The sequence below is a fragment of the Coenobita brevimanus genome, chromosome 62 (assembly GCF_032717465.1).
Source record: "Coenobita brevimanus isolate Jiangsu-jjx chromosome 62, ASM3271746v2, whole genome shotgun sequence".
In the NCBI taxonomy this organism is placed as follows: Eukaryota; Metazoa; Arthropoda; class Malacostraca; order Decapoda; family Coenobitidae; genus Coenobita; species Coenobita brevimanus.
In genome coordinates this window covers 35119186-35144946 of record NC_137015.1, presented here as the reverse complement: position 1 = coordinate 35144946, position 25761 = coordinate 35119186, and the positions used below count along the sequence as shown (strand labels likewise).

General features: G+C 41.7%; 1 protein-coding gene across 1 annotated transcript in view; it reads right to left on the bottom strand.

Annotated features, from left to right (window-relative positions):
* The window catches only part of Nf1 (neurofibromin 1), a 509668-nt gene that overhangs the window by 434703 nt on the left and 49204 nt on the right, over nucleotides 1–25761 (bottom strand). Inside the window, exons 6-9 of the mRNA XM_080275751.1 lie at nucleotides 10127–10236; nucleotides 7014–7132; nucleotides 1832–1960; nucleotides 1404–1646 (exon numbers count right to left, since the gene is read on the bottom strand). Coding sequence (XP_080131877.1) covers nucleotides 1404–1646; nucleotides 1832–1960; nucleotides 7014–7132; nucleotides 10127–10236 — 601 coding nt within the window. The remainder of the gene's footprint in view (nucleotides 1–1403; nucleotides 1647–1831; nucleotides 1961–7013; nucleotides 7133–10126; nucleotides 10237–25761) is intronic.

The window sequence follows — 25761 nt, the reverse complement described above, 5'->3', positions numbered from 1 at the left end:
GTGAGAGCAGTGGAAATGAGTTATTTAAGAGCAGCCTGTGAAGTCACATGGAGAGACAGGCTGACAAATGAGGATATAAAGAAGCGTTGTGGTGTGGATGTGGATGTGATAGGAAGCGTTAAGAGGAACACACTGAGGTGGTTTGGCCATGTGGAGAGGATGGAGGGTGAGAGACTGACAAGGAGAGTGTATGTGAGTGAGGTGGAGGGGGGAGAGGGAGGGGGAGGCCGAGGATGAGATGGAGGGATGGAGTGGAGAGGTATATGAGGGAGGGGGGGGTGAGTTGGGAGCAGGGCAGTGAAATGGCAGGGGACAGCGTGACGTGGAGGAGATTTGTTTGTGGCCACCCTGTATGGGATTGAGGTGTCTGGCAACAGAGAGATAGATAGATAGACTTTCCTTTGGCATAGAACTTCACAATCTTATCACATTTCTTTGGAATGTCATTTACTGTTGTTTTTTTGACACCATGACTGTCTTTGAGAATAAGTACAAAGACAGTTCCGGTACTTTAGTTTCAGCCTGTAAAGAACTTCTGAATATCATCAGATTTTTAAGTCATATATGGTCTTCGTTCCATCACCACAATCCTCTCTCAACAAATGCACACATTACTGTACCTACCTGAAGTTGGATTGTCAAGTTGGGAACTTTTTCACAGCACTGTACTCATCAGTATAACTAGGTCAAATTTTTGTAGCCATAATGAATGACATATGAATAATGCCTATACTGACTAAAAAATTGATTTCTAGACCACAAAGAGGAATTTTCTTATGGGTGACGAGTAAGGTCAATCTGTACTAAACAATGTACAGCAGTCATCAACTTTTGACGCTTGTTTGTGGTAATTTCATTTAATATGGGAGCTAATTCTGGGAAATGAAAATGGCAGCGACTTCATAAATTAAGGCTTTTAATTTTGGCGCCTGGTGGTTTAGTGGGTAATTATTGTGCTCCAATTAGATTGAGCCAGTGAAGGTTTATATCCAAGGGGTGGTTGGGGTTTATTGCTCACGTAATGCCACTCAGGGATGAGTGAGGTTGGTCACTCTCATCTTAAATGTCAGGACCAACTGCCTAGCCCCAGGCTCCTACGCTCCTCATGGGGCAACATAGGATTGGATGATGGATGGATGGATGTATATACTTGAACTTTAGACATATGAATATTTCAAGCTGCACTGTACAAGGAAGAGAGAAGATATGTAGTACAGGTAGTTGTAATTATATATCTGATATCTGTTCTAAAATTATTGTTACTTTTTTGGCATGACTGAAATTAATTATAGGGAAACTTTTTAGGTTGCAATACATCTTGAACTGGTAATTCTTTTATAAACTATTGTGGACTTAATGAGAGAGAGAGAGAGAGAGAGAGAGAGAGAGAGAGAGAAACAAACCTTGAGCTCACTGATAACACTCTGAACTAGCACAAAGACGACATTATTGGAGTCATTGATATTTATATACGTGGCAATCTTGCACAGCTTGACACAGGTGACAGCTGCTGCTTCGTTTAAGTGCTTGCCGATAGAGTGGGGAACAAGCGCCTTCTTCAGCTGATCGATAAACTGCTTTTTCTTGAAGTGGCGCTGGGAGCAGGGGGCACCAGCATCAGCATTCACGATTTCTTCCAAGACTTTCTGTGGAGGTAAAGGAAGGAAGGTATACAGTATTATGCTTTTTTTTTTCTAAGGGTGAGTAAAAATTAAAATGAGCATTATCAGTACCATCAGCATCATTTTGAGTGTGAGGTTAGAAGCGCGTGGAAACTGATTGAGGAGTGGCAGCGTATGCAATATTGTATTTAAAAAAAAAAATTACTTACTGGTGAAAGAACAAGCAACATAATCTGAAGTGGCCACACAGCTGCCCTCCGCTTGTTACTCTCTGCAAAACTCTCCAAGTGCTCAAACATGATTTCGCAGCATTTTGCCAGCTCTTCATTTCTTCTCTTCTGCAAATCACAGTAAGAAACACCAAGTTAATTTGAACAGACACTAGATAAACAATTACTGTATTCATCTGGATCAGTCTTGAACACAATGTGAAATCAATAATCACAATGTTTTGTACATAGAAAATTTTTCTAAGTTTCAATGACACCAGGCTACATATCTCCTCTTTAGGTTTCCATAACTTTAAACTATTCATTTTCAGTTATTTAAATGACAATGCTGAGCAAACCTTTACTTCTCCTGTTGCATCTAGCATATCATTCCTGTTCTTTTCCATTGTCATCATTATCATCTTCATCATCATCATCATCATCATCCCATTTTTATACACAGTATTATTATTCTACCCTAATATCTCATTGCCTGCATTTCAATGGAGGAAGTGAAGTTTAACAATATAAAACATGCATAACCTGCAGGAAATCCAAAGTGCACAGGGAAATGGACCAGACACAAAACATACCCGGTACCATATTTCAAAATGGCTTAACAATTTCTCAAACTTTAAATTTGGATTAATCACCATCACCATCATCTTACCAAACATTTCAGTAATAAACAGAGCATGTAAGATCCAGATGTATGAAACAGAAAACAGGAAAGTAGAAAATGCTGCCAGAATGCACCATGAAGTAGACCATACATTCACTCACTTGCCATTCCAGCTTTCAAAATTGTCTTTTGAATAACCTCGCTTTAATATCATCATCATAACCTTCTCCCATACCTTGGAATGTCAAGATACAACTCCGGAAACAAAGGAAAGGTATGAATGTGATAAAATATATCTAGAGCATACCTAGAGAAATGGGTGATCTAATGTTGACGCCCCTGAAATCAAACTCCACCTCACAAGCTAAACCATCAGTACAGTGTGTGTGTGTGTGTGTGTGTGTGTGTGTGTGTGTGTGTGTGTGTGTGTGTGTGTGTGTGTGTGTATATCATCATCAGCCATTTGAGTATCCACTGCAGGACCAGCCTATCCCGACCGAAGTCGGGACGATACAGCCAATATATCTCTATCAAGTGGCTTAGGCTGTCTGGCAGAGATTGAATGTAGGGTGAGAAGTGCTTGTAACTGTAGTGCTGGAGTGGCTTTGGATGTGTGTGTAGTCTGTGAACCAAGTGTAATCGGCCCACGGTACAGTGATAGAGTGTGCATTTCGTACACGGGTGAACCAGGGATCGCGCCCTGCCAGGGTTATAAACTTTGGGAGTGTTCACCCGGCCACGTACTGCATCCCGACTTCGGTCAGGATAGGCCAGTCCTGCAGTGGATACTCAAACAGCTGATGATGATGATGGAGATATATATATATATATACAGTATATATATATATATATATTTGACAGTCAGTAGAATTAGGTGATAAATAAACAGTGCAGATATATTTAGTCAGAGAATGACAGGAAAGGCGAAGCCAGAGTGTGAAGAATTCAGAAGAATCAAGTTCAGGAACATGAGAGCAAAATAAGTCGTTACGTATGTATACACAACAGCCACCTTTGGCTTTAAAATGAGTATTGAGAAAGTAGGGGGATAAAGAAAAGGGTTTGCTGTCAGTTGCCTCAGACAGCTGAGTCTCAGTTAGGAAAAGAAGGTGAGGTTTAGAGGAGGAGAGGTGGTGCTCAACAGTGTGAAAGTTGGAGGAGAGGCCACGAATGTTGCAGAAATGAAGAAGAAGTGAGTCAGACAGTGCTTCCAGGCAGCTCGGGATGTCACCGGGCGAGGGGCGGACGGTGGGGGAATTTATGGTCCACCCCCCCCCGGGGACTCCGAGGCTATGTACAGTACAATCCCAGTTAACTGGGAGGCTTGGGGAATTTACCTTCCCGGTTACAGATTCTGATATTCAGATCAAGTCTATACAAAGGCTATAATTCTCACAGCAGTAAATACAATTCAGGTACTCACCACTCACATCAAGGGCCACACTATGAGATTCCACCTGAAAAATTGACTCGTAAACACACACCATGGTCATAAAGCACGTGCATGCAATGCCTTGCAGTACTGCAAAATGCACAACTCTTCTGTTAACTACCGAATTATTTGGTGTATGTACTGTACTGTACTCATAAAAAATAAAAAAATAAATAAAATCTTGAACATTTATTGGTGAACTGATGTTATGTTAAGACTACACTGTAGAATTATCACAACACCTGTGCCCAACGTGAGCTTTGTTTACGGTCCCGGCCCCAACTGACCACCACCATTCCACCCCTCACCCACCAGTCAGCTGTTTTGCACCATTCTGTTATGTACCGAAGTATTTGTTGTATGTACTGTACTCATAAAAATGGAAAAATAAAGAAATAAAATCTTGAACATTTATTGGTGAACTGATGTTAAGACTGCACTGTAGAATTATCATGACGCCTGTGCCCCCAAATGAGCAATGTTTATAGTCCCGGCACCGACTGTTCTTCCCCACCTGACAGCCACCACTCCACCCCTCACCTGCCAATCAGCTGTTTTGCACAAAATAAAATAAATGTTGTACAAAGTGCAAGCATATTATTTTTTTTTCCTTCCAACAAAGTAAGCATTCATTCCTATTAACATTCTTTTTTTTTTTTTTTTCCAACTCTGCCAGTGCATATGCATTCTAAGATGAATTAATGTGGTGCAAAGTTAGAGTTGGTCGGTTAGGAATAAAAACACACCAGCGTTTGCTGTTTGCTGACTTGCTCTCCTGAGGTATCTGGTTTACGAATTCCATGCCAGTCTTTGAGATGATTTAACCATCCAATACTGAAAGCAAACTCTACTTCTATATTCATTTTACTGTGAAACTCTCTTGCTTTTTCTTGTATACGAGGACCAGAAATACGAGCTCCCTTAAATCTTGCTAAGCAAAACCACTCATACGATGAAGAGTATGCCTTTTTTCAATGGACTTACTTGTTTCGCTTTTTATGAAAAATTCACTGAGCTTGGATGCTTGGATCTTGATATCATAAATCAATGAATTTCCTACATTATATTCAGTCATCAGTGTTTTATATTCCTCGCCTTTTTCAAGTCTATTGCATATGTCCAGCTTCTGTTTCAAGGTAAGCACGACATGCTTACGTTTAGTTTGCTCTTTAGGCATTTTGGAGTGTAGAAATACTGTCTATCAAAGCAACACAACAGCAAGAAAGCTTGTTTACTGTCTGGTGGTAAAAAGCACACTGGTGATTCATGGAGGGTGTGGAGGATGACTGAATTCAAGTAGGGGAAACAGGAGGAAAGGAGGGCTGGTTAAGAGGATTTACTAGGGATTTACATTAGCCGGAAATGCCTTCACCTCGCTTTGTCCGACTTCACCCAGCCTCGAGTGATATGATAAAACAGCGGTTTGGCGGTCCATTCAAATTGGCGTACTGTTATAACTTACTGACATTCACCAGCCCTTGAATTTTCCCGTTTTTCTGAGTATTCCGTTTGTCTGGATACCAGATAGCAGGGATTGTGCATGTAGTCTGGTGTTAATAGTTAGAGAAACTTGTATTGGAGAGCATGCTGGCCTACTCTCCGTGTTACTGAGACACTGAAAAAGTTCAGCAAAGGGGGATGGTCAGGAACAAGTCCCGAGGGTTGATGAAATGGGAGCTCCAGCTCTCCCTATCATCAGCTTTCCATCCACCTTGGGAGTACTGCCCTGCTCGACTGGTGCTACAGTCTACTCCTCTCTCTCTCTCTCTCTCTCTCTCTCTCTCTATATATATATATATATATATATAGATAGATAGATAGATAGATAGATAGATATATATATATATATATTTATATAGATATATACATGTGGTAGGTAGGGGCGCTCACCATCCTCTCACTCGATGTAGTGCTGCTCTCGGATGTCTGCCCTTTCCTCTCCTCTCTCCATTCCTTCCTTCCTCTTCTGTCTTTCTTTACTTCATTCTTTCCTTGTCCTTCTGCCTACGGGTGACTTTACACTCCCTCTTCTGTCTTTCTTTCCTTCATTCTTTCCTCTTTCTTCTGCTTATGGGTGACTCTACACTGAGTGACAAGCCTAATGGTTTCCTGTACACCAGGAAACCAATTACTATACTGGGTGGTAACCATGTAACCAAATTATGGTGCCTGGTGATTTAGTGGGTAATTACAGTGCTCCAGTCGGATTGAGCTGCTGAAGGTTTATATCCAAGGGATGGTTGGGGTTATTGCTCACGTAATGCCACTCAGGGATGAGTAAGGCTGGTCACTCTGATTGTAAATGTCAGGACCAAATTGCCTAGCCCCGGGCTTCTACGCTCCTCATGGGGCAACGTAGAATTGAATGATGGATGGATGGATGGTTTATATATACAGTATATATATATTTATACATCCATCCATCATCCAATCCTACGTTGCCCCATGGGGAGTGTACGAGCTAGGCAAGATGGTCCTGACATTGAAGATGAAAGTGACCAGCCTCACTCATACCTGAGTGGCATTAAGTAAGCAATAAACCCCCACCATCCCCTGGATATAAACTGACACAGGCTCAATCCAGTTGGAGGGCCGTAATTACCCACTAAACCACCAGGCATCATAGTTTGGTTACGTTGTTACCACCCAGCACGGTAAATGGTTTTCTGGTGTACAGGAAACTATTTGGGTTGTCACTCAGCGTAGAGTCACTGGTAGACAGAAGGAACAGAAAAGAAAGAGGGAAAGAAGGACATAAGAGGAAGGAAGGAAAGAAGGAAGGAAGAGAGGCACAGGTAGCCACCCAAGAGCAGCACTACAATGACTAAGTGGATGGTGAGTGCCCCCACCTATATATACAGTATACAGTAAAAGTCCTCCAATCCAACCACCAATAATCCAAATGATTTAACAGAGCCAAGGTCCTGCATCCTGATAACGAACACGTCCGGATACTGAGTGTCCAGATAAATGAGGAACTACTGTATTATCGCCTGATTACCTTACTCCTAATCTTTCCTGAACAACACTGGTTCTCATCCTATTCACTCCATGCACTGCACTCCTACCATACTCTTCAATAATCCCATTTGCAACATCTGACATACAACAACATGAAGCACACTCACCTGCAGATCTGCAAATTCATTTGGGTATGTATCCATCCAGTTCCATATTGCTCGTTCTAATGAGTTCATTAACACTATCTGCGCATTCTTCCGCAAACATCGGAACTTTTGTATCGTTTCTGTGAGGGGGAGCATGGAAAAAGTTACAACATGGAGAGGTGATAAAGTAATAATCTTCATAATTAATTTTCCCATTAAAAAAATGAAACTGGAAGGATCCAGATTAAGATATTAATTGCGTTGGTAGGGCAGTAAAATAATGAAATAGCTTGAGCATTGGAACACTAATATACTAAGATACCATACAATACTGTACACTCCTGACAAAATACTTTAATGCTGTCATTAGCTTATACTTTCTGGCACTAAACTGGCAATTTCTGTTTACACCTAACTGTACACAGTTACTTAAATTACAATTTACTACACAAAACATATTATAAATTATTACACAACACATCCAAATAAGATATGACACACAAATAATGGAAAAACTAAATGAAACAATGTGGGAGTTACACAAATGGTCAAACATACCAGCCTGGTAAATTAAATACTAACATTGACATTAAAATCTACATCAGAAGTTACAACACATTCATTCACGTACACACTAAAAAATGGGTTATTCATCCATTCCTCTATCACTTAAGCATCCAAAACAAATCTACCATCTATCTACACTGTAATTATATGGCATAATCCCTGGATGGGTGGCTATTAACCCTTTAACTGCGGCCTTGATTTGCTTTTTCTTGCGGCACCCGCGGGCATATTCGCGCTCCGACAAACTCTCTAAAAATATTTGCCAAAAATTAGTTATTAGTCCTAGAATATTAAAATCACATATGCTTATGGCACATACCTTCAGCTTTCTCCTGGGGTGTTTGTTGAGCCTTCGTCAAGTACCGTAGGACTTGTGGAGACCTCTGAAGTTGGGTAACGAAGTCTCCACCTTACACTTCCCGACAACCGGTAATATGATTACCACAGCCTGATATTATCACTAGAAACACTATTCTATGGTTCTCAAATAGTTTGGAATCCATATTCCAAAAAAAAAAACACTGTGGAAGCAATGAAAATTACGAGGGCGTATGACCTTCCCACTTGCGCTAGTTCGCCGCTGGTGTTGTCATTTATTATTCATAAAAACACTCACAGTTTATATTTCTATTACTATATAACACTTATATATATCTACAGTCTTTATCCATAAGGTTCCTTCAGTAATAGTAGTTTATTGTCACTGTAGGCATTCAATTTCTTTCAGCAAAATACGTAGCATTCACTTTCTCATCCTGTATACTAGCACTTAAAGTGAATGTCACTTGCACCTTCACTCTCATAACTCATAGTGTTCATACATGCTACAGTGAAACTTTCACTTTCATTACTCCTAGTATATATACTCGTATTCTTATGATACTACTCATTTACATTTCTATTTACATTCTCTATTTTATTTACATTATTTACATTTCTATTTTATTTACACTGTGTTATGCACTGTCACTTGAAGTAACTTATAAAACTATTTTCCACTGTTCACTCATATTTACATTCACTGCATTCACATGCTGTTTACACATTATTTACACACTATTTACAATTCCACTTGCATTGTTTTACTCAACAGAAAGATCGTAGTCACTCTCTTTCAATTGTCAGCCCTTTACCTCTTTCCACACGAGGTTTAGTAGGGGGTAAAGGTCACAAGGCCCTTTGCATGGGGGTAAAAAGCAGCGGAAGTTAGCAGGAGCAAACAGAGGTACCTTCACATTGGAAGATGACAGTGAAATGATAGGGGTGGGCCGGGGTGGCCTACCTATGGAAATGCATTACTGCCAACGTCAGCCTCTTGACAGCTACTAATATATAGCAGTGAAATGATTGGCAGGAAATCTAGACAATACATTTAAATTAGGTAGTTCCAGGTGAATGTAAATATCACTTAGGTTTCTCCCTTCCCTCCTTATATATATTTTTTGTACGAGAATAGATTATACAACATATTTCAAGGGGAAATAAACAGCGAAAATTAGCGAACGAGTGCACGTGAGGTGTTCTCAGGTGATAATTAGCCAATTCCAGGTGTATGGCAATCTCACTTACCTTATTTCTTTTTGGCATATCTTATTTGGTATAAGAATGGGACATAGGGCTTATTTCAATGGATGAAATCAGTGGAAAATTCCAGAGACGATTTACTTAGCGTAGCACGGCCGGGCAGGCGAGAAGAGAGGGTAATGGAGGGAAGGTAGGGAGGGGAGTCAAGAACGGGGAGAAATGGCTAAATTGTCAACAACGGATGGGAGTACAGATGAGATTAGGAGTGCTGACTAGTGTTGGACACTGGCAGTACTGACAGATGATACAAGCTACCACTTGAGAGCCCGGGCGAATTCAAAATAACACAGAATCGCAAAAGTGACGCCCCGCGGTATGATCCCTTGCTCCCAAGCGTCACGAAAGTGACGCCCCGCAGTTAAGGGGTTAATGAATCATCTTCACACACACAATCACCGCCTGCACAGTTTCTGTTGTCTGCCATCTGGCTCCCCTCACTTCATCTCACACCACCCTCACTCACACACCTCTCTAGCCCATCCCTCCATTTCATCCTCAGTCTCTCTCTCTCCCCCTCTCCTCTTCCACATCTCTCATAATACATATTCTCCATTCCCACCACATGGCCAAACCATCCCAAGGTACTTCACCTAACATTAAAATAAGCAGTAACTGGTTCTCTCTTTAGAAGTTACAATCTTTTCCATCAAGAGATACAGGAAAGAAAAAAACAATAATAATCTATTTATCTATCTATTGCCAGACGCCTCAATCCCGTTTGGGGTGGCCACAAACAAATCGCCTCCAAGTCGTCCTGTCCCCCGCCATTTCACTCCCCTGCTCCCAGCTCACACCCCCCTCTCTCATATACCTCTCCACCCCATCCCTCCATCTCATCCTCGGCCTCCCCCTCCCTCTTTCCCCCTCCACCTCACTCACATACACTCTCTTCGTCAGTCTTTCACCCTCCATCCTCTCCACATGGCCAAACCACCTCAGAATTAAAAATTCTTAAAGGCTGAAAGATACATAATTTTCCTTACCATTTAGGAGCTTAATTAATCTGTTGACATCGATGTTTATATGTTGTATTAATTCTATATCGCTATAATCAGGGTTCTCCTCTGTGTTGCTCAGACTTAATTCTTGTAATCTGTGCAGATGGAAAGACTGAGTTAAGATCACAACACCAAATTAAAGGAATAGACATTTGCCTCCAAACTTAAGGCTTGAAATGTGTGACTCATTTTTCTACATGTGCACTGATGGCTTAATTCAAAAATCCTCCCAAAATTCAAGAACTGCAACCCTCTCCACCTAATGATCATAAATTTGTATATCATCATCACCTGGCCATCATGGTTCTCCTTTGCTGTACATCTGAAAAACTGACTGAGTAGAGGAAAGCAAAGCTAATACTTACAAGTAAGCCAGCACTTCTTGTTTATGTTTAACCTGTAATACTTTGTATCAAACTATTAAATGTACATCATCAAGTGTTTGCATAACCAAAAAATATACTATCAGCACCAACAGGAGAATGACTATGTTGTACAGTACATCTTTTGTGCCTTCAGTGTATGCCAAACTGATATACTGTACACCACATATAATTAGTAGCAAATAAGAAACATCAAGGTAGTACAACACTCACTCACTGGTCCTAGGAGGTATTATCATAATGAAATATGGACACAAACTTGGTAAGCGGACACAAAGTCATTGCTCACAGGTAGGAAATTCTGCTACATATAAATAAAGTCAAGTAAGTCTGAGGCGTGACTTGCACACATTTTATTACACATTCCTCCAGAAACAGGAAAGTAAAAAAAAAAAAAAACCTTCAATGTACAATTGCCTAAATAAATGATAACCTGTGCCTATATTAATCAAAACTTCTAGGAGTACTCCTAAAATTACTACTAAAAGTGGTTGTAGCTGAGAGTTCTAAAAGTTCCTCATAGGAGGACTCGTAGTAGTAATTTCGCTCCTACCATGAAGTGTTACCAACAGAAAGAGAGACCTGAAGAGGTGGCGTCTTCGTCGTGGGTCTACTCCCCAGAGGCTGTCGAAGAGAAGAGGAGGACAGCATGGGGACCAAACCACTGCAAACCCCCCCGGCCCCTCACAGGGCTCGAGTACCTGGGAGTGGCTTCGGTCACCTGGGCAAGTACCACATCTCCCAACACACACAACAACACCGTTTTTTCTACACTGATAAATGACTCCCTGGCTGCCATTTCTCGACGACTTCTTCTAGCCGGGGACATTGAGAGAATCCAGGACCCACCAACAAATACATATGTCCAACATGCTCAAAACCTATCACGTCGAGCTGACAGACAAAGGGTTCAGTTCAGTGCAATTCCTGCAAGAACTAGACCCATTACACCTGCACAACACTTGCATCCAGAAAACATTACACAAACACCTGGACTTGCTCCTAATGCTCCTTCCCCCCACCCACCAACCCCCCTTCCAATCCTACTCCTACTTCCTTCACACCTCCACAGCCAAACCCACCAATCCTTCCCACACCATCCAGTCCCCCAATTCCTCCCATTCCAACCCATCCTAATCCACCTCAACACTTACCTCCATCACAACCTCCTCCTACACCTTCCCCTCCACCCACACCACCTCCCCCTCGTGCTGCAGCAGCCAACACACACTGCACACACAACATAAACATCCTTCAGTTAAACATAGATGACATAAACACCAAAAAACAAGAACTCACACAATTCATCAAAACAACAGAACAAACACATTGCCATCTTACAAGAAACAAAACTACACAGAACACAGAAAACACCGACATTTCATAACTTCACCACCATTCGACAAGACCGGGCCGATGGCGGTAGCGGTGGACTCATCATCCTGGTTCACATATCCATCAAATTTGCAGATACCAGTGCACACACAAAGTCACTTTTCTCCCCAAAGGACACCACAACAGAAATACAATCAATTAAAATACGCACTGGTAACAAATCACACATAACAATCGCTAACATATACATTCTCCCCCAGTCGTCCCCCACAGTACCACACAATTACTCTCCACAGATACACCACAACGCTAACATACCCAACATCATCCTGGGTGGTGATTTCAACACCTAGTCGTCGGCCTGGCATGTCAACAACCCTGACACAGACAGAGGGCTGGTACTACAATCCCAGACAGATCATCTTTTCATACTGAACAATCTAGACCAGGGGTTCTCAACCTGGGGTACGCGTACCCCCAGGGGTATGTGAGAGGAATTTTGGGGGTACGTGACAGGTTTCTCAAAATACTTCGGTTTTGAATAACTTCAAACCTGTTTGTAGAAAGTGGCCTACATGTGCTAGGCTAGATGTGTCCTCCACTAGAACCAGGACACTAAGTGACAACGTTAACAAGGAAGCTCTTGGAGTTATGTCATTTGAGAGAAAGCTCTCTTGGACTACACTTGCCACACAACCTTGCAAACCCATAATACATTAGTCACCCTTGCTCGTTTTCTATCGATCACGTAACTCCTCACGCGTACCGAGCAGGTACCAAAGTGAGACGCACTGTTTGCCTCTCACTGTCACCCACTCACCACTCTTCCCTCACTACCCTCACCCTCAGGTTTCCAGTGTATTTGTAGTCTGATTTTTTTTCCTCGTTTAAGTTGTCATGGATTTTGCTTGCGGCTACGAAGTCATGTGCCTGCACTGCAGCCATAATAACTGGTAATGGTTTCCTTCTACGTACCGCTGTGAGCATGGATTCTCAGCACTGTGCTTGATTAAAAACAAGTTACGTTCACGTCTTGCAGTCAAAGACGACATAAGGGTGGCTCTCTCAAAGACTGGGCCGAGGATTGACTTGTTGGCAGCACAGAAACAGGCCCAACCATCTCACTGAATTAGTATATACTTGTATTTTAATGCAGTCACACACACTGACTTCCCTATGAGTAAGTAACTAGTTACTAATAACTAGTTGCGAGGCTTAACAATCAGCATTAGTTCGCAGTCAGTGGAACACAAAGCCTTAATTCTATTTTGTTACTTTTTTCATGCTAGTGACGCTAGTCACGCACACAGTAATTTCCCCATGAGTAACTAGTTATAAGCTGTATATAGCACCACTACCTCACAGTCACAGTTATTGGAAAAATGTGTCTGCTTTAGTACTGTTTTATTATTATTTTTATGCTATTCACACACACAGTGACTTACCTATCACTGTTACTAGTTACAAGTTGCAACTAGCTGCAAGCAGCACTAGTTCACTGTCACAATGATCGAAAACTGTCTGTTATAGTTCTGTTTTAGTAAATGTATTGCATGCTAGCAGCCAGTCACATAGTGTTTCCCTATGACAGTAACTAGTTCCTATCAACCCTACCTCATAGTGACATACTCACATTAATTAAAAAGTTTGTCTGCTCCACATATATAACGCAATTTAAACTTAATAAACTAAGTCAATAAACCATGCATTTCTTTTTACCCTTCCTGATGCTGCATTGTGGGTAAGGGGTACGTGACCAATACTGAAAGACTTCAAGGGGTACATAAGATTTAAAAGGTTGAGAACCCCTGATCTAGACCAACATACCCATATCCCACACCAAGCCCTCTTCCTCCCATCATCTCCAGACATCACCTTCTGCTCCCCAAACCTCGCCCCCACTACATCATGGAGAGTGATCAAAACCCTAGGTTATGATCACCTCCCAATCATCATCACTACCAATACCAGAATCACCCCAGCTAGCCACAAACACACATACACTAATTATACTGTAAGAGAGCCAACTGGGAGGCCTTCACAACTGAAACAGAACAACATTTCAAAACACTAAACAATACACCCATCACAAACATCAACACCACTGTACACACTTTCAACACAATTATACAAAATGCAGACAAAAGACACATCCCTAGAGGCAACAGAGAGAGAGACAACCCCAACTTCACACCAGAAATTCAAGGCCTCATCAGACAATGGGACACACTGCAACACTCACCAACACCCCATACACAAGACACCGTACAACAAATACAAGAACTCAACACTCAAATAAACAATAAAATATCAGAACAGCAAACACTAAACTGGAAAAATTACCTCCAAACACTTGAGCACAAAACAAACATCAGCAAACTCTACAAAACACTAAACAGCATCACACTTTCCAACAGCAAACCCCACACAATCACACGCTGCCATCACAACAACAGACACCATACCCTCAAACAAACAACAAGCAAACACTCTCATCAATCACTTTTCACAAGTCAGCCATCTAAACCCCCATCCTGAAGACCGACGTATCATCCGACGTAACAGACAGTTCCCCACAGATCCAGACTACGAATCTTTCACTTACAACCAGACGAAGCAGATCATTAACAACCTCAAGCACTCATCTGCCTGTGGACCAGACAACATAAGCAACATTTACCTTAAACACTTAGGACCATAAGCCATACAATCACTCACCAACATATCAAACTACAGCTACTCACACAACATAATACCCAACACCTGGAAGCATGGCATTATCATCATTATCCCTAAACCCAACAAAGACCCCACGTTACCCACCTCACACTGCCTCATCATACTCCTCTGCACCCCCTCTAAAGTCACTGAATGACTGGTACTACAACTAGTCACACCTCACATTCCCCTAGCCCGGTCACAACATGGCTTTAGGCCACTACACTCCACAAACACCCTTCTTACAGACCTTACACAGAGAGTTTTCGATGGCATGAATTCAGCTAGGTCACCACACAGAACACTCCTGATCACACTAGACATTAGCAAAGCTTTTGATGCCATCCCCTGCCACAACCTCACAAACAAAATACTCAACACAATCATGCACAATAACACAAAAAGATGGCTGGCAAACTACTTAGCAGGCACATGTGCACATGTAACATTTGTCAGTCAGTCTTCTAACATCAGAAACTTCACAAACGGCGTCCCCCAAGGATCTGTTTTGTCCCCTACACTCTTTAACCTATACATGCACGACGTACCCACACCCCACACATACACATAGCTTCCTATGCCGATGATATAACACTTACATGTACGTACCAAAACACAAACACAGCTGCACACATCATTAAACCTTACCTCAACACACTATACGAATGGTTCACCACAAACAGCTCAAAATAGCCCCAGCCAAATCTACAGTGACTCTTCTCACAAACTGGACAGCAGAACACAGTCACATCCCACACCTCACCATAAACAACACTCCCCTACCACACACACACACACACACACACAAAATCCTTGGTGTAACATACAATACATCAATGTCATTTAAACAACACATCACAAACATTAAAAATAAAATAACACCGACTCAATGCTTTGAGGTCACTTGCCCATACAACATTCGGACACAACAAAGAAATCACCACTACAGTATACAAACAATACATACATTCAGTGATGAATTATGCAAGCCCCGCCTGGGCTTCTAACCTCACCAAAACACACTACAACACTCTACAGACCATACAGACCAAGGCCCTAAAAATAATCACAGGCTGCTCAGCTACTACCCCCACAGACCACCTACATCATGAAACCAAAGTCCTCAAAGTCAAGGATCACCTAGACATAAGAGGCACCCAGTTTCTTGCTGTAGCCTCCACAAACCCACAACTTCCACTACAGTACATGGCAGCAAATCCACCCACACCAAGGAACATCAAAACAACACCCAGCACATGATACCATACACAAATACTGTCATCTCTCCCGCCTCGCCCACCTCAGACCAGCTTCCAGAAGCATATCCACACTCAGATCACTCGCCGCTCCATTCAGTCACTTAAAGACAACACACAGCTGCATGAACGGCCTCCTGACATCCACCCTTCTGAATCCTATCTTCCTCGTGAGGACAGGGTCCACCTGGCCAGGCTGAGATGTGGGCACCATCTAGCCCTCTTAAGCTACCAGAAGAGGCTGGATGACTCCGTCGCTGATGCCTGTCCAGGATGCAACACAGCATCCCATACTATTAAGCATATTATGGAAGACTGCATTGCACACAATCACCTACGCCAACAACACAACATACACTCTTTGAGAGCTCTGTGGGAAAGCCCGGTCTCGGCCATGGCCTTCCTAAGGGACTCGAGGCTGTTCGGCCAAACTGCCTAAGGAACAACTACTACTACTACCAACACAAAGAATCTCTAATATATTTTAAAAATTACCATTACAAAGCCTTAGAGTATCAGTAAATAGTTGAACCCGCTGCGTGCCAGCGCCATTTTAAAAAGGTCTGACATAATGCTGCGGCCAGTGCCAGTGCCGTTTTAAAACGATCTAAAATAAAAAACTTCACTGTGACCGCATTTTTCAAGATTTGCGGGTAAAAACTGGCAGGCATGTAAGGTAACTGTTCCTCTACCATCCTCCAGGCTGTCAAGGCCATACACTCACTCGCTTCCCCCCTCAAGCTCGCTCTGACTCACTCTGCTTGTGTGCCTCATCTAGTGCTGTACATAGTGAAGGTTTTTGTAAATATTTTCATGTAAGTGTAAGTTGTAAATATTTTCTTGTATGTGTAAGGACTATATAGCAAAGTCAAGTTGTAAATACCTTCTTGTAAGTGCCAGGACTGTACGTAATGAAGTCAGGTTGTATCTATCTTCAAGTAAGCGTAAGGTAATGAATTCACAGTGAGAAAGACACACAAATTGTGATAGATGCTGAAGTAATAAGTGATCAGAAAAGTGTACTGAACATTGCTATACCTTCCCAGCATAAATACCTGAGTATAGCTTACACAGAAAACGGCTTTCTCTCATGTACAGTACGTGGTGCGCGAGAGAGAGCGGCTATACCTGTACACGAGTATCCAAGACTCAATAAAACTCATTTGCGAGCCTTGGTGAGCATTTTAATGGCGAAATTCGTTGTTTCCACATCAAAATCTATCATTTTAGCCCCCCCCCCAAAAAAAGGTCAAAAAATGGCCGGCACTGGGGTGACCCAGAGGGCTAAAAATAGCCGGCACGCAGTGGGTTAAAAATGAAAAACTAGTTTTTATATATAGAAACAACATCTATTTGATCATATATTACGATTCTTTATGAATGTTGATAAAATGGATATAATGTAAACACATCATGTGGTCAGCTGATCGTGCCCGCTACCATCGAGGCATCGTGTGCACAAGTGGCACAGTGGTCGTCAACAAAGGGACAATTTCAAGATACCACGGCTGCAGATAAATTCAGGAGAAAGATAAACTAGGCGGGGGAAGAGTGTCTCGTGATGGCAGAAGGCATTGGAAAAAGAAAAAGAATTATAAAAGGGAAATTCGGCCCAGGGAACACCTCGGACATGAAAAAGCAGGCATGGGCTGAGATTACAAATGTCGTGAATGCTGCTTCCTCTCATGGATCTTGGACACTGGAGAACTGCGAGAGGAAGTGGTATGCAATCCTGTCCAAAGGAAAGAAGCTGCTGGCAAAGGACAACAAGTACCTCATAGGAAGTGGTAAGAATTGCTTGCATGTTATTTAGAAATACTGCATTCAACACAGTGATCCTAGGGCTTTTTTCAATGCTTTACTCGGTATTTATAGGTGAAACTGGGAGGGGGGGGACTCTAAGGCATTTCCGTTGGAAATTCTCCTGAAATTCAGGTGAAGTTAGTCAACAAAAAGGGGGGGTGGGGCCGAAGACCCTCAGTGCAATCTCCATGGTTTTTCTAGTGGTTTTTAATTAAATGTGCTGAAGAACAATTTTTTTTCTCATTTTTCTATTCTTTAGCCTTGGGGGGGGGGGGTCGTACACACATGAAGTACCATAAGGAAGCATTTCCGACAGAAATGCCTTAAAGAAAAAAAACTAATTTCAGTCAATATAAGTGTCTGCCATTAATCAGACCCAGCTGTCTGGGTTGAATAGAAACAATCTTTACAATAAGTGAAACAATCTTTACATTCAAGTGAAAGCCATCGCAAATGCCAAACCTAACCTGACCTAACTCGAAAAAATGAAACCGTCACAAATGCCCCAGGAAAGCCAGCAATTCGCCTGAATTTTCTTTCAGGTCTTTGTAATTCAGGGAGTGTACGAGGGAACTTCACAAACCTCTTAACAATGTGTGGAGCAGTTAGAGCATAGAGTGTTTCCGTTATCACATTGCTCACCGAGGGCTGCGATGGTCCAGTCATCACAATTACACTGCTGCATTTTTCCAGTTGCAAGGTACCTTAATAGCATCAACACTTTCATCTCGGGTGTGAGAGGATGGTTTTGATGTGTGGGCCTTTCCAGTACATCTCTTACATAATCATTAATAAACAGAATGACCTCACGATTGAAATGGTACCCTCTTACAAGTTCTTGATCATCATATTCCACGAATGCATCCTTCCGAGCTCAAAAATTTCTGCGTGGTGGGTGGTGTCGGTCAGCCATGGTCTATGTTGTCTTGTCTCTTGGTGTTTGAGGGACGCAGCTACTGTGTTTACTGTCACTAAAAGCCCTACTAACTCCTTAAAAGTCCTTGTAGAGGACTTTTGCTTTTTAGCGATTTTATGAGTAAACTTAGGAGTTAAAAGTAACTTTTACGAGTACAGTACTTCTAGAAGGTAGGAGCCAAATTTCACTTTGTGGGGAACTTTTTACTCCTAGGAGTTTTTATTAATACAGGCACTGATACCCAGTACTTTTCCGTTAGGAATTGGTATGGGGCAACTGTCAAGGCTTGTTATATTTCCATTACTACACACTGGGGAGAACAGTGTAGTACTTAAATAAAACATGTATATATATATATATATATATATATATATATATACACCCACCACAAATTGACTTAGGACCTACACACACAGAATTGCAATGGAAGAGTTGTCTGTCTTTCCTTTGTGTTTCCACCTCTTCCAAGTGAATTTTTTGGGCAAGAAGTAACTGGCAACTCCTCTGGTGTTGGCGGGAGGTGGTGAAACACTCAGAACGTAAGTGCCTGCCCAGAAACAAGAATGGGAGTATATGTTCCCATCACTCCGAGCTTGCACCTCCCTCTTTTTTCATATGCATTGCTGTTTGCCCTGTTATTTTCCTACAGTCGAGTTGTCATGCCTGGAAAGTACTGCCCAAGGGATGAGAGGGTCAGTATCATTGCATGGAGGCAGGACAATGTCCCTATCAACACAATTTGTGAACGAACTGGACTCGCAAAGTCGACCATTATAAAGATCCTTGCTGCAGAACGTGGCCTGCCACCTTATGTCGTACCAGAGCACAAGCATGATGGTGGAAAGAAGAGGACGACTTTCAGAGGTACAGATACGCTTCTGAAGAGGGAAGTAATCAAGAATCTTCGACTGACAGCAGCAGAATTAAAGAGAATGCATCCCCTGCTGTTACAAGACGTCTCAATTCCAACTATCTAACACCACTTGCAGGGGGAGCTGGATTTGCCAAGCCATACCGCAGCCAAGAAACCGCTTCTCACTGACCGCATGAAGAAGCAGCGCATTCAATTTGCCAAAAAGTATGCACACGGGACATCAGATGGGTGAAGAAATGTTTTGTTTTCCGATGAAAGGATATTTCAAGTGTTCCAGGTGCGTTTTGCCATGGTTTGTTGCCCTGCCTCCCGTAGTCAATATGACCCTGCTTACACTGTGCCGACTGATAAGCACCCACAATCAGTAATGGTATGGGGGATGTTTTTCAGGTGAAATGGGAAGGGGAGGCCTCAACTTTCTTCCTAAGAACTTGATGATGAATGGTGGCTGGTACATTCAAGTTCTGAAAGATCATTTGTTAAACTTTTTTGCTATTCATGGGTGCGACTTTCTCATGCACGATTCAGCTCCATGTCACAAGTCAAGAGAGATGACAAAATGGTTTCAGGATAATCGTCTGGCAACAGTCCGGATCTAAATCTGATAGAAAAATGCTGGGCAAAGATGAAGAAAATCATGGCAGAGAAGAAGACACCAAATCTGGACAACCTCAAGACTGAACTGACAAATGTTTGGTGCAAAGAAATGTCCTTAGTTAAAGTTAGAGATCTAAGTGATTCCATGCCAAAACGCATCCAACTGGTCCTGAAAAACAAGGGAAACATGATTTCATATTAACGAATGGCATTTCATGAACAAACATTGTGATATACTATGATTTCTGTGTTTTTTAATACCTTGTCGGGGGAGGTCCTAAGTCAATTTGCGGTACCTGTATGTATGAGTGTGTGTGTGTGTGTGTGTGTGTGTGTCTATATATATATATATATATATATATATATATATCTATATTTATTTGTGTGAGTCTCTATATATCTCTATATATATATATATATATATATATATATATATATATATATATATATACCTAGGCTGTTTCCCCCAAGGAAAGGGAGGTAGCCGAGACAGGATGACACACTCCCAATTTACTCATCCACTCAAACACATTCATTTGCATCTTAGCCCCAAAGGGGAGAAGAACAGATCCTCACTGCACCACACCGCAAAAGGGTCAACTGCACAGTGCAATCAGTGATATCTAAAGTAGGGCCTGACAGCTACATCATAACAGACCCATCCCCTTACCTGCACCTGACCTGACCAGCTGATCAGACAAAATGCGGGAGAATATCCCCTCAGGGCTGCATCATCAATTATTCATTCACAATTTTCTCCATTCATTTCTATCACGCACAGCCACTCTTCCTTGCTCTACAGACATCCCTCTCGCATCCAACGCTCTCTTCACACTGTCCAATCATCCTACTCGTGGTCTTCCTCTCAGCCTTACACCTCTCACATCAGATCTAGTTATCTTTTTCACCAATTGCTCATTATCCATTCTCTCCATATGCCCAAACCATTGCAACACCCTCTGCTCAACTCGATCAGCCATCTCCCGAACAACTCCAGTTCTCCTTCGCACTTCACCATTTCTCACTTGATCCATACGCGTCACTCCACACATACTCCTCAGACACCTCATCTCCATTGCATTCAAACTTTTCCTCTCTGCTACACCCATGTTCCATGTTTCAGCCCCATATAATGCAGTCAGTACCACAACACCCTCATACAGCCTTCTCTTTACATCCATTCTAAGCGAACGACATCTAAACACTTTTTTCATTCCTCCCAGCACCTTTCCTACTTTATTCATTCTAAACTTCACTTCTGCATCTATTCTTCCATCCACAGCAACATGTGACCCTAAATACTTAAAACACTCTACATCCTCATGCAACTCACCATTCAAATTTATATTCATCCTCCTACCATCTACCAACCTCCTACATTTCATCACTTTACTCTTATTCTCATTTACTTTCAATTTCCTCCTTTCACACACCCTTCCAAACTCCTCTACCAACTGTCTCAATCTCTCCTCTGAATTAGCCACCAGTGCAGTATCATCTGCAAACAGCAGCTGCATTACACTCCACTCTCTACTATCAACATTCACCAGACTCAGACCTCCACCTAACACTCTTGCATTCACCTCCCTTACAACACCATCCATATAAATATTAAACAACCAAGGCGACATCACACATCCCTGCCACAGCCCGACTCTCACGGGAAACCAATCACTCACAGTATTTCCCACTCTTACACATGCTCTACTATTTACAAAAAAAAACTTTTCACTCCTTTTAGTAACCTACCATCAATTCCATACAATCTTTAAAAAGTCCACAAAGCCTCCCTATCAATTCTATCATACGCTTTCTCTAAATCCATGAATGCCCAAAACACATCCTTACCTTTCACTAAATACTTTTCAAACACCTGTCTCACAGCAAACACCTGATCCACGCATCCCCTCCCTCTCCTAAAGCCACACTGTTCATCACCAATCACTCCCTCTGTACTCTCTCTAATTCTGTTAATTAACACTATCATACACCTTACCTACAACACTCAACAGACTTATACCCCCAAAACTAGTACATTCATACTTATCACCCGTACCTTTATACAACAGGAACACACAAGCACTTGCCCAGTCAAATGGCACCATACCCTGCACAAAGCACACATTCAACAATCTTACTAACCAGTCAACAATAGTCACTCCACCACATTTCAGACATTCCACAGCACACCCATCCATATCTGCAGCTTTCTGCTTTCATCTCCTTTACTGCCTCCTGCACTTCCTCCTTCATGATCAAAGAATCATTCAACTCTCACAATACATTTACTCCTTGCATCCTTCCATCTGCCACAATCTCAGTCTCCCTTTCCTACTCTACATTTAACAATCTTTCAAAATACTCTGCCCATCTCTTCCTTACTGCATCCATCTCAATTACCATCCTTCCATCCTCTGCTTTTATTTGCTCTTCCTTCCCAGGCTCTCCCTTCCACACCCTGCTCACCTCCTTCCAAAACATTTTCTTATTCTGTTGTAAATTCTCAGTCAACCACCTACCCCACCTCTCATCTGCTGCCACTTTAGCATCATGCACAGCCCTTCTCGCCCTATTCCTTATACCTCTCATATGACACCTTATCCTTCCTCTGCAGCCACACTTCACATGCACGTCTCTTCTCAGCCACAGCCATACTTACTTCCTCGCACAACCATTTACTTCCCTTTCTACATCACCCACTCGTCTCACACCACACACCTCTTCTGCATGCCCCAGCACAGCACTCTTAAATAACTGCCATTCCTCCTCCACACTGCCCTTTTCCTGATCTTTCACTGCATTCCACAGGACTCTTAAACAAATACCATTCCTCCTCCACACTGCCTTTTTCCTGATCTTTCACTGCATTCCACTCATCCTTCAATTTCTCCTGATACTCTATCATTTTCTCTCTTTTATCCAACTCACTTACTTTCAAAACCTCCCTGCCACACCTAATTCTCTGGCGCTTTTGAGAAACAAAAGGCCAGATTATTATTATTATAATTATTATTATTATTATTATTATTATTATTATTATCTCTTACCTACTCTTAACTTTCCCTCCACCTAGTAGTGGTCAAACATACCTCCACCCTCCCCTCTCAGAACTCTCACATCCAACAATCTTCCTATTACTGTACATTCTGGACACAACTACATAGTCCATCAATGCTCTATCGTCTATCAGCAACCCTTCCAGCCTCCTGTCTCACCCATGTATACTTATAAATATCTTTCTTCTCAAACAAGGTATTTCCAATCACCATCTCTCACTCAATGCACATCCCTATCATTTGTTCCTCATTTTCATTTCTTCCAGGCACACCATGCATACCAACTACATCTTCAACTCTAGCATTCAGATCTCCCATCATTACCACATTCATATTTGCTCCAAAACTCTTAAGACACTCATCAGCATCATTCCAGAAAGACTCCCTCTCTTCTTCATCCCTTTCACTACCAGGCCCATATGCACTCACAAACATCCACAACTCACGTTCAAATTTCGCTTTCATCCACATCAGTCTCAATGACACCTCCTTCCATTCGATCAGACACTGCTGTACTACCGGACTCACTAACAAGGCTACAACTTCTCTTGCCCTTCCTCTATCAACACCTGACAATCTTCCATTCACACTTCCAAACTTAGACTCACCTTTCCCTTTCAACTTTGTTTCACTCAAAGCTAACATATCCAACTTTCTTCTCACAAACATTCTTCCAATCTCCTCCCGTTTAGCCTCAATTGTACTACATCCACACACATTCACAGACCCAATCTTCAGGGTACGGGAATAACTCAATCCCCCATCCCTTTCTCTGGCCTGTCTCTTTTAGGAACTTAAAAAACAGAGGAGGGGATCCCTAGTCCCCTCACCAATATATATATATATATATATATATATATATATTATATATATTTAAATCTATTAGTGTTGTTACCGTGTACAGCTTGCATTATGTAAGAGAAAACTTTAGTATAGTATACAAAAGTTGCAGCTTAGCCATATGAAGGAATGCAAAACTCATAGCCCATAGCTAGATGGTTAAAGGGTTAAAATGTATAGAAACCCTAATAGTATGTTTTACATCCTAAACCAACAAAACTGAGGGAAGCATGCTGCATAAAATAAAATTTACAGTTAAAAGCAATGTCTAAATCATGTGTACAAAAAAATAAAAAATAAATCTAAAAGCATATTATCCACATTCAAATCTCCATGCATGATTACACCTCTGGCAGGAAAACAAAGCTGTGAGTGCTGGAGTAAACAGTGAAGTAGTATGAGGCAACAAAGAACATCCACTAAAATCAATGGAAAACTGTGAAGGTAATGGGGAACAACTTGTCCAACTACAGTAGTCATTTTTACTGACGATGAAATTTCAACATGAAATAGACTCTCTAGGACAGTGTCCTATAAGAAGCAAAGACAGACAGGGCAATGGTCAAAAGCAAGAGTGACAAGAACAAACTATGAAAAGGCTGGTGGTCTTAAAAAAAAAAAAAAAAAAAAAAAAAAAAAAAATCATCATCATCATAATATGGACCTCCTTTCCCACCCTAGGGCAGGGTGAGGAGTAGCAACATCCAGACAGCCAAAGTTTGCTCAGTTCAATAGGCCATGCTTCCATTCACTCATCATCCAAGCCTTCAAAATCCTAGCTCCATTAGATAGGCCCAAAAAAATTTCACCATGTTCTGTGATAATGACTAAGGCAAGGCAAGGACGATGGATGAGGGGTGAATGGTAACAAGATACATATTGCTTAATGTATTATTAATCTATCTACTTTTAAAAAATCTTATAATTTTTGCAAGATCAGTTTTCTTTTATTTCTTCAACACCATAAAAATTGTCTGGAGGACAGGAGACTTATACATCAAAGCCCTATTATTTTAAGATGGGAAAAGGTGTTGCCGCCTTTGACTCCATATCAAGTCTGGAGGTCAGGCAAGTTATATATCCAAGCCCTATTATTTTAGGATAGGAAAAAGTGTTGCTGTCTTTGGCTCCGAATCAAGCTTGGAGGAATGGCAAGTTATATATTCAAGCCCTATTATTTTAAGATAGGAAAAAGTGTTGCTGTCTTTGACTCCGTATCAAGTTTGGGGGACAGGCAAGTTATATATCTAAGCCCGATTATTTTAAGATAGGAAAAAGTGTTGCTGTCTTTGACTCCGTTTCAAGTGGATTGCTGCCAGATCCTGGGAGTTTTACCTGAAATTTGGAGAATGCGACTGATCACTTAGCTGGGCAATTGTACATAAAAGTATCAGAAGCCATAACAGAAAGGGTAAACCACCAAAATAAAGTATTACAGGCAAACATCGGTTTAACGATGCAATTGGTTAAGGAAAAACCTCATCGCTAAGGGGGGTGTCGTACCTCAGGGTAGATTTAACGTGTAAAGTATAGGGATGGGTTTCTGAGCCTTAGGTTTCCCTCCAACCAAGTCCTAAACCCACCAAAATGAGTCCAAAAACAAGTTTATAGGCAATCTAAATGGCCTAACAGCTGTAAAACAAGCTAACCCAAGCCTGAAACCAGTGCCCGTCCCACTTGTACCAAGTCAAGGTCACTGGAGAATAGGATCTCCTACTCATATGCAAACTCAGTGGACAAGAAGCAGCAGCATCGTATACAATTCCATCATCAGTTGGTCCTGGGACACATAAATACACACCTGTTATGCATAATCCAAGAATGATGCAGAATCGTCCAAGG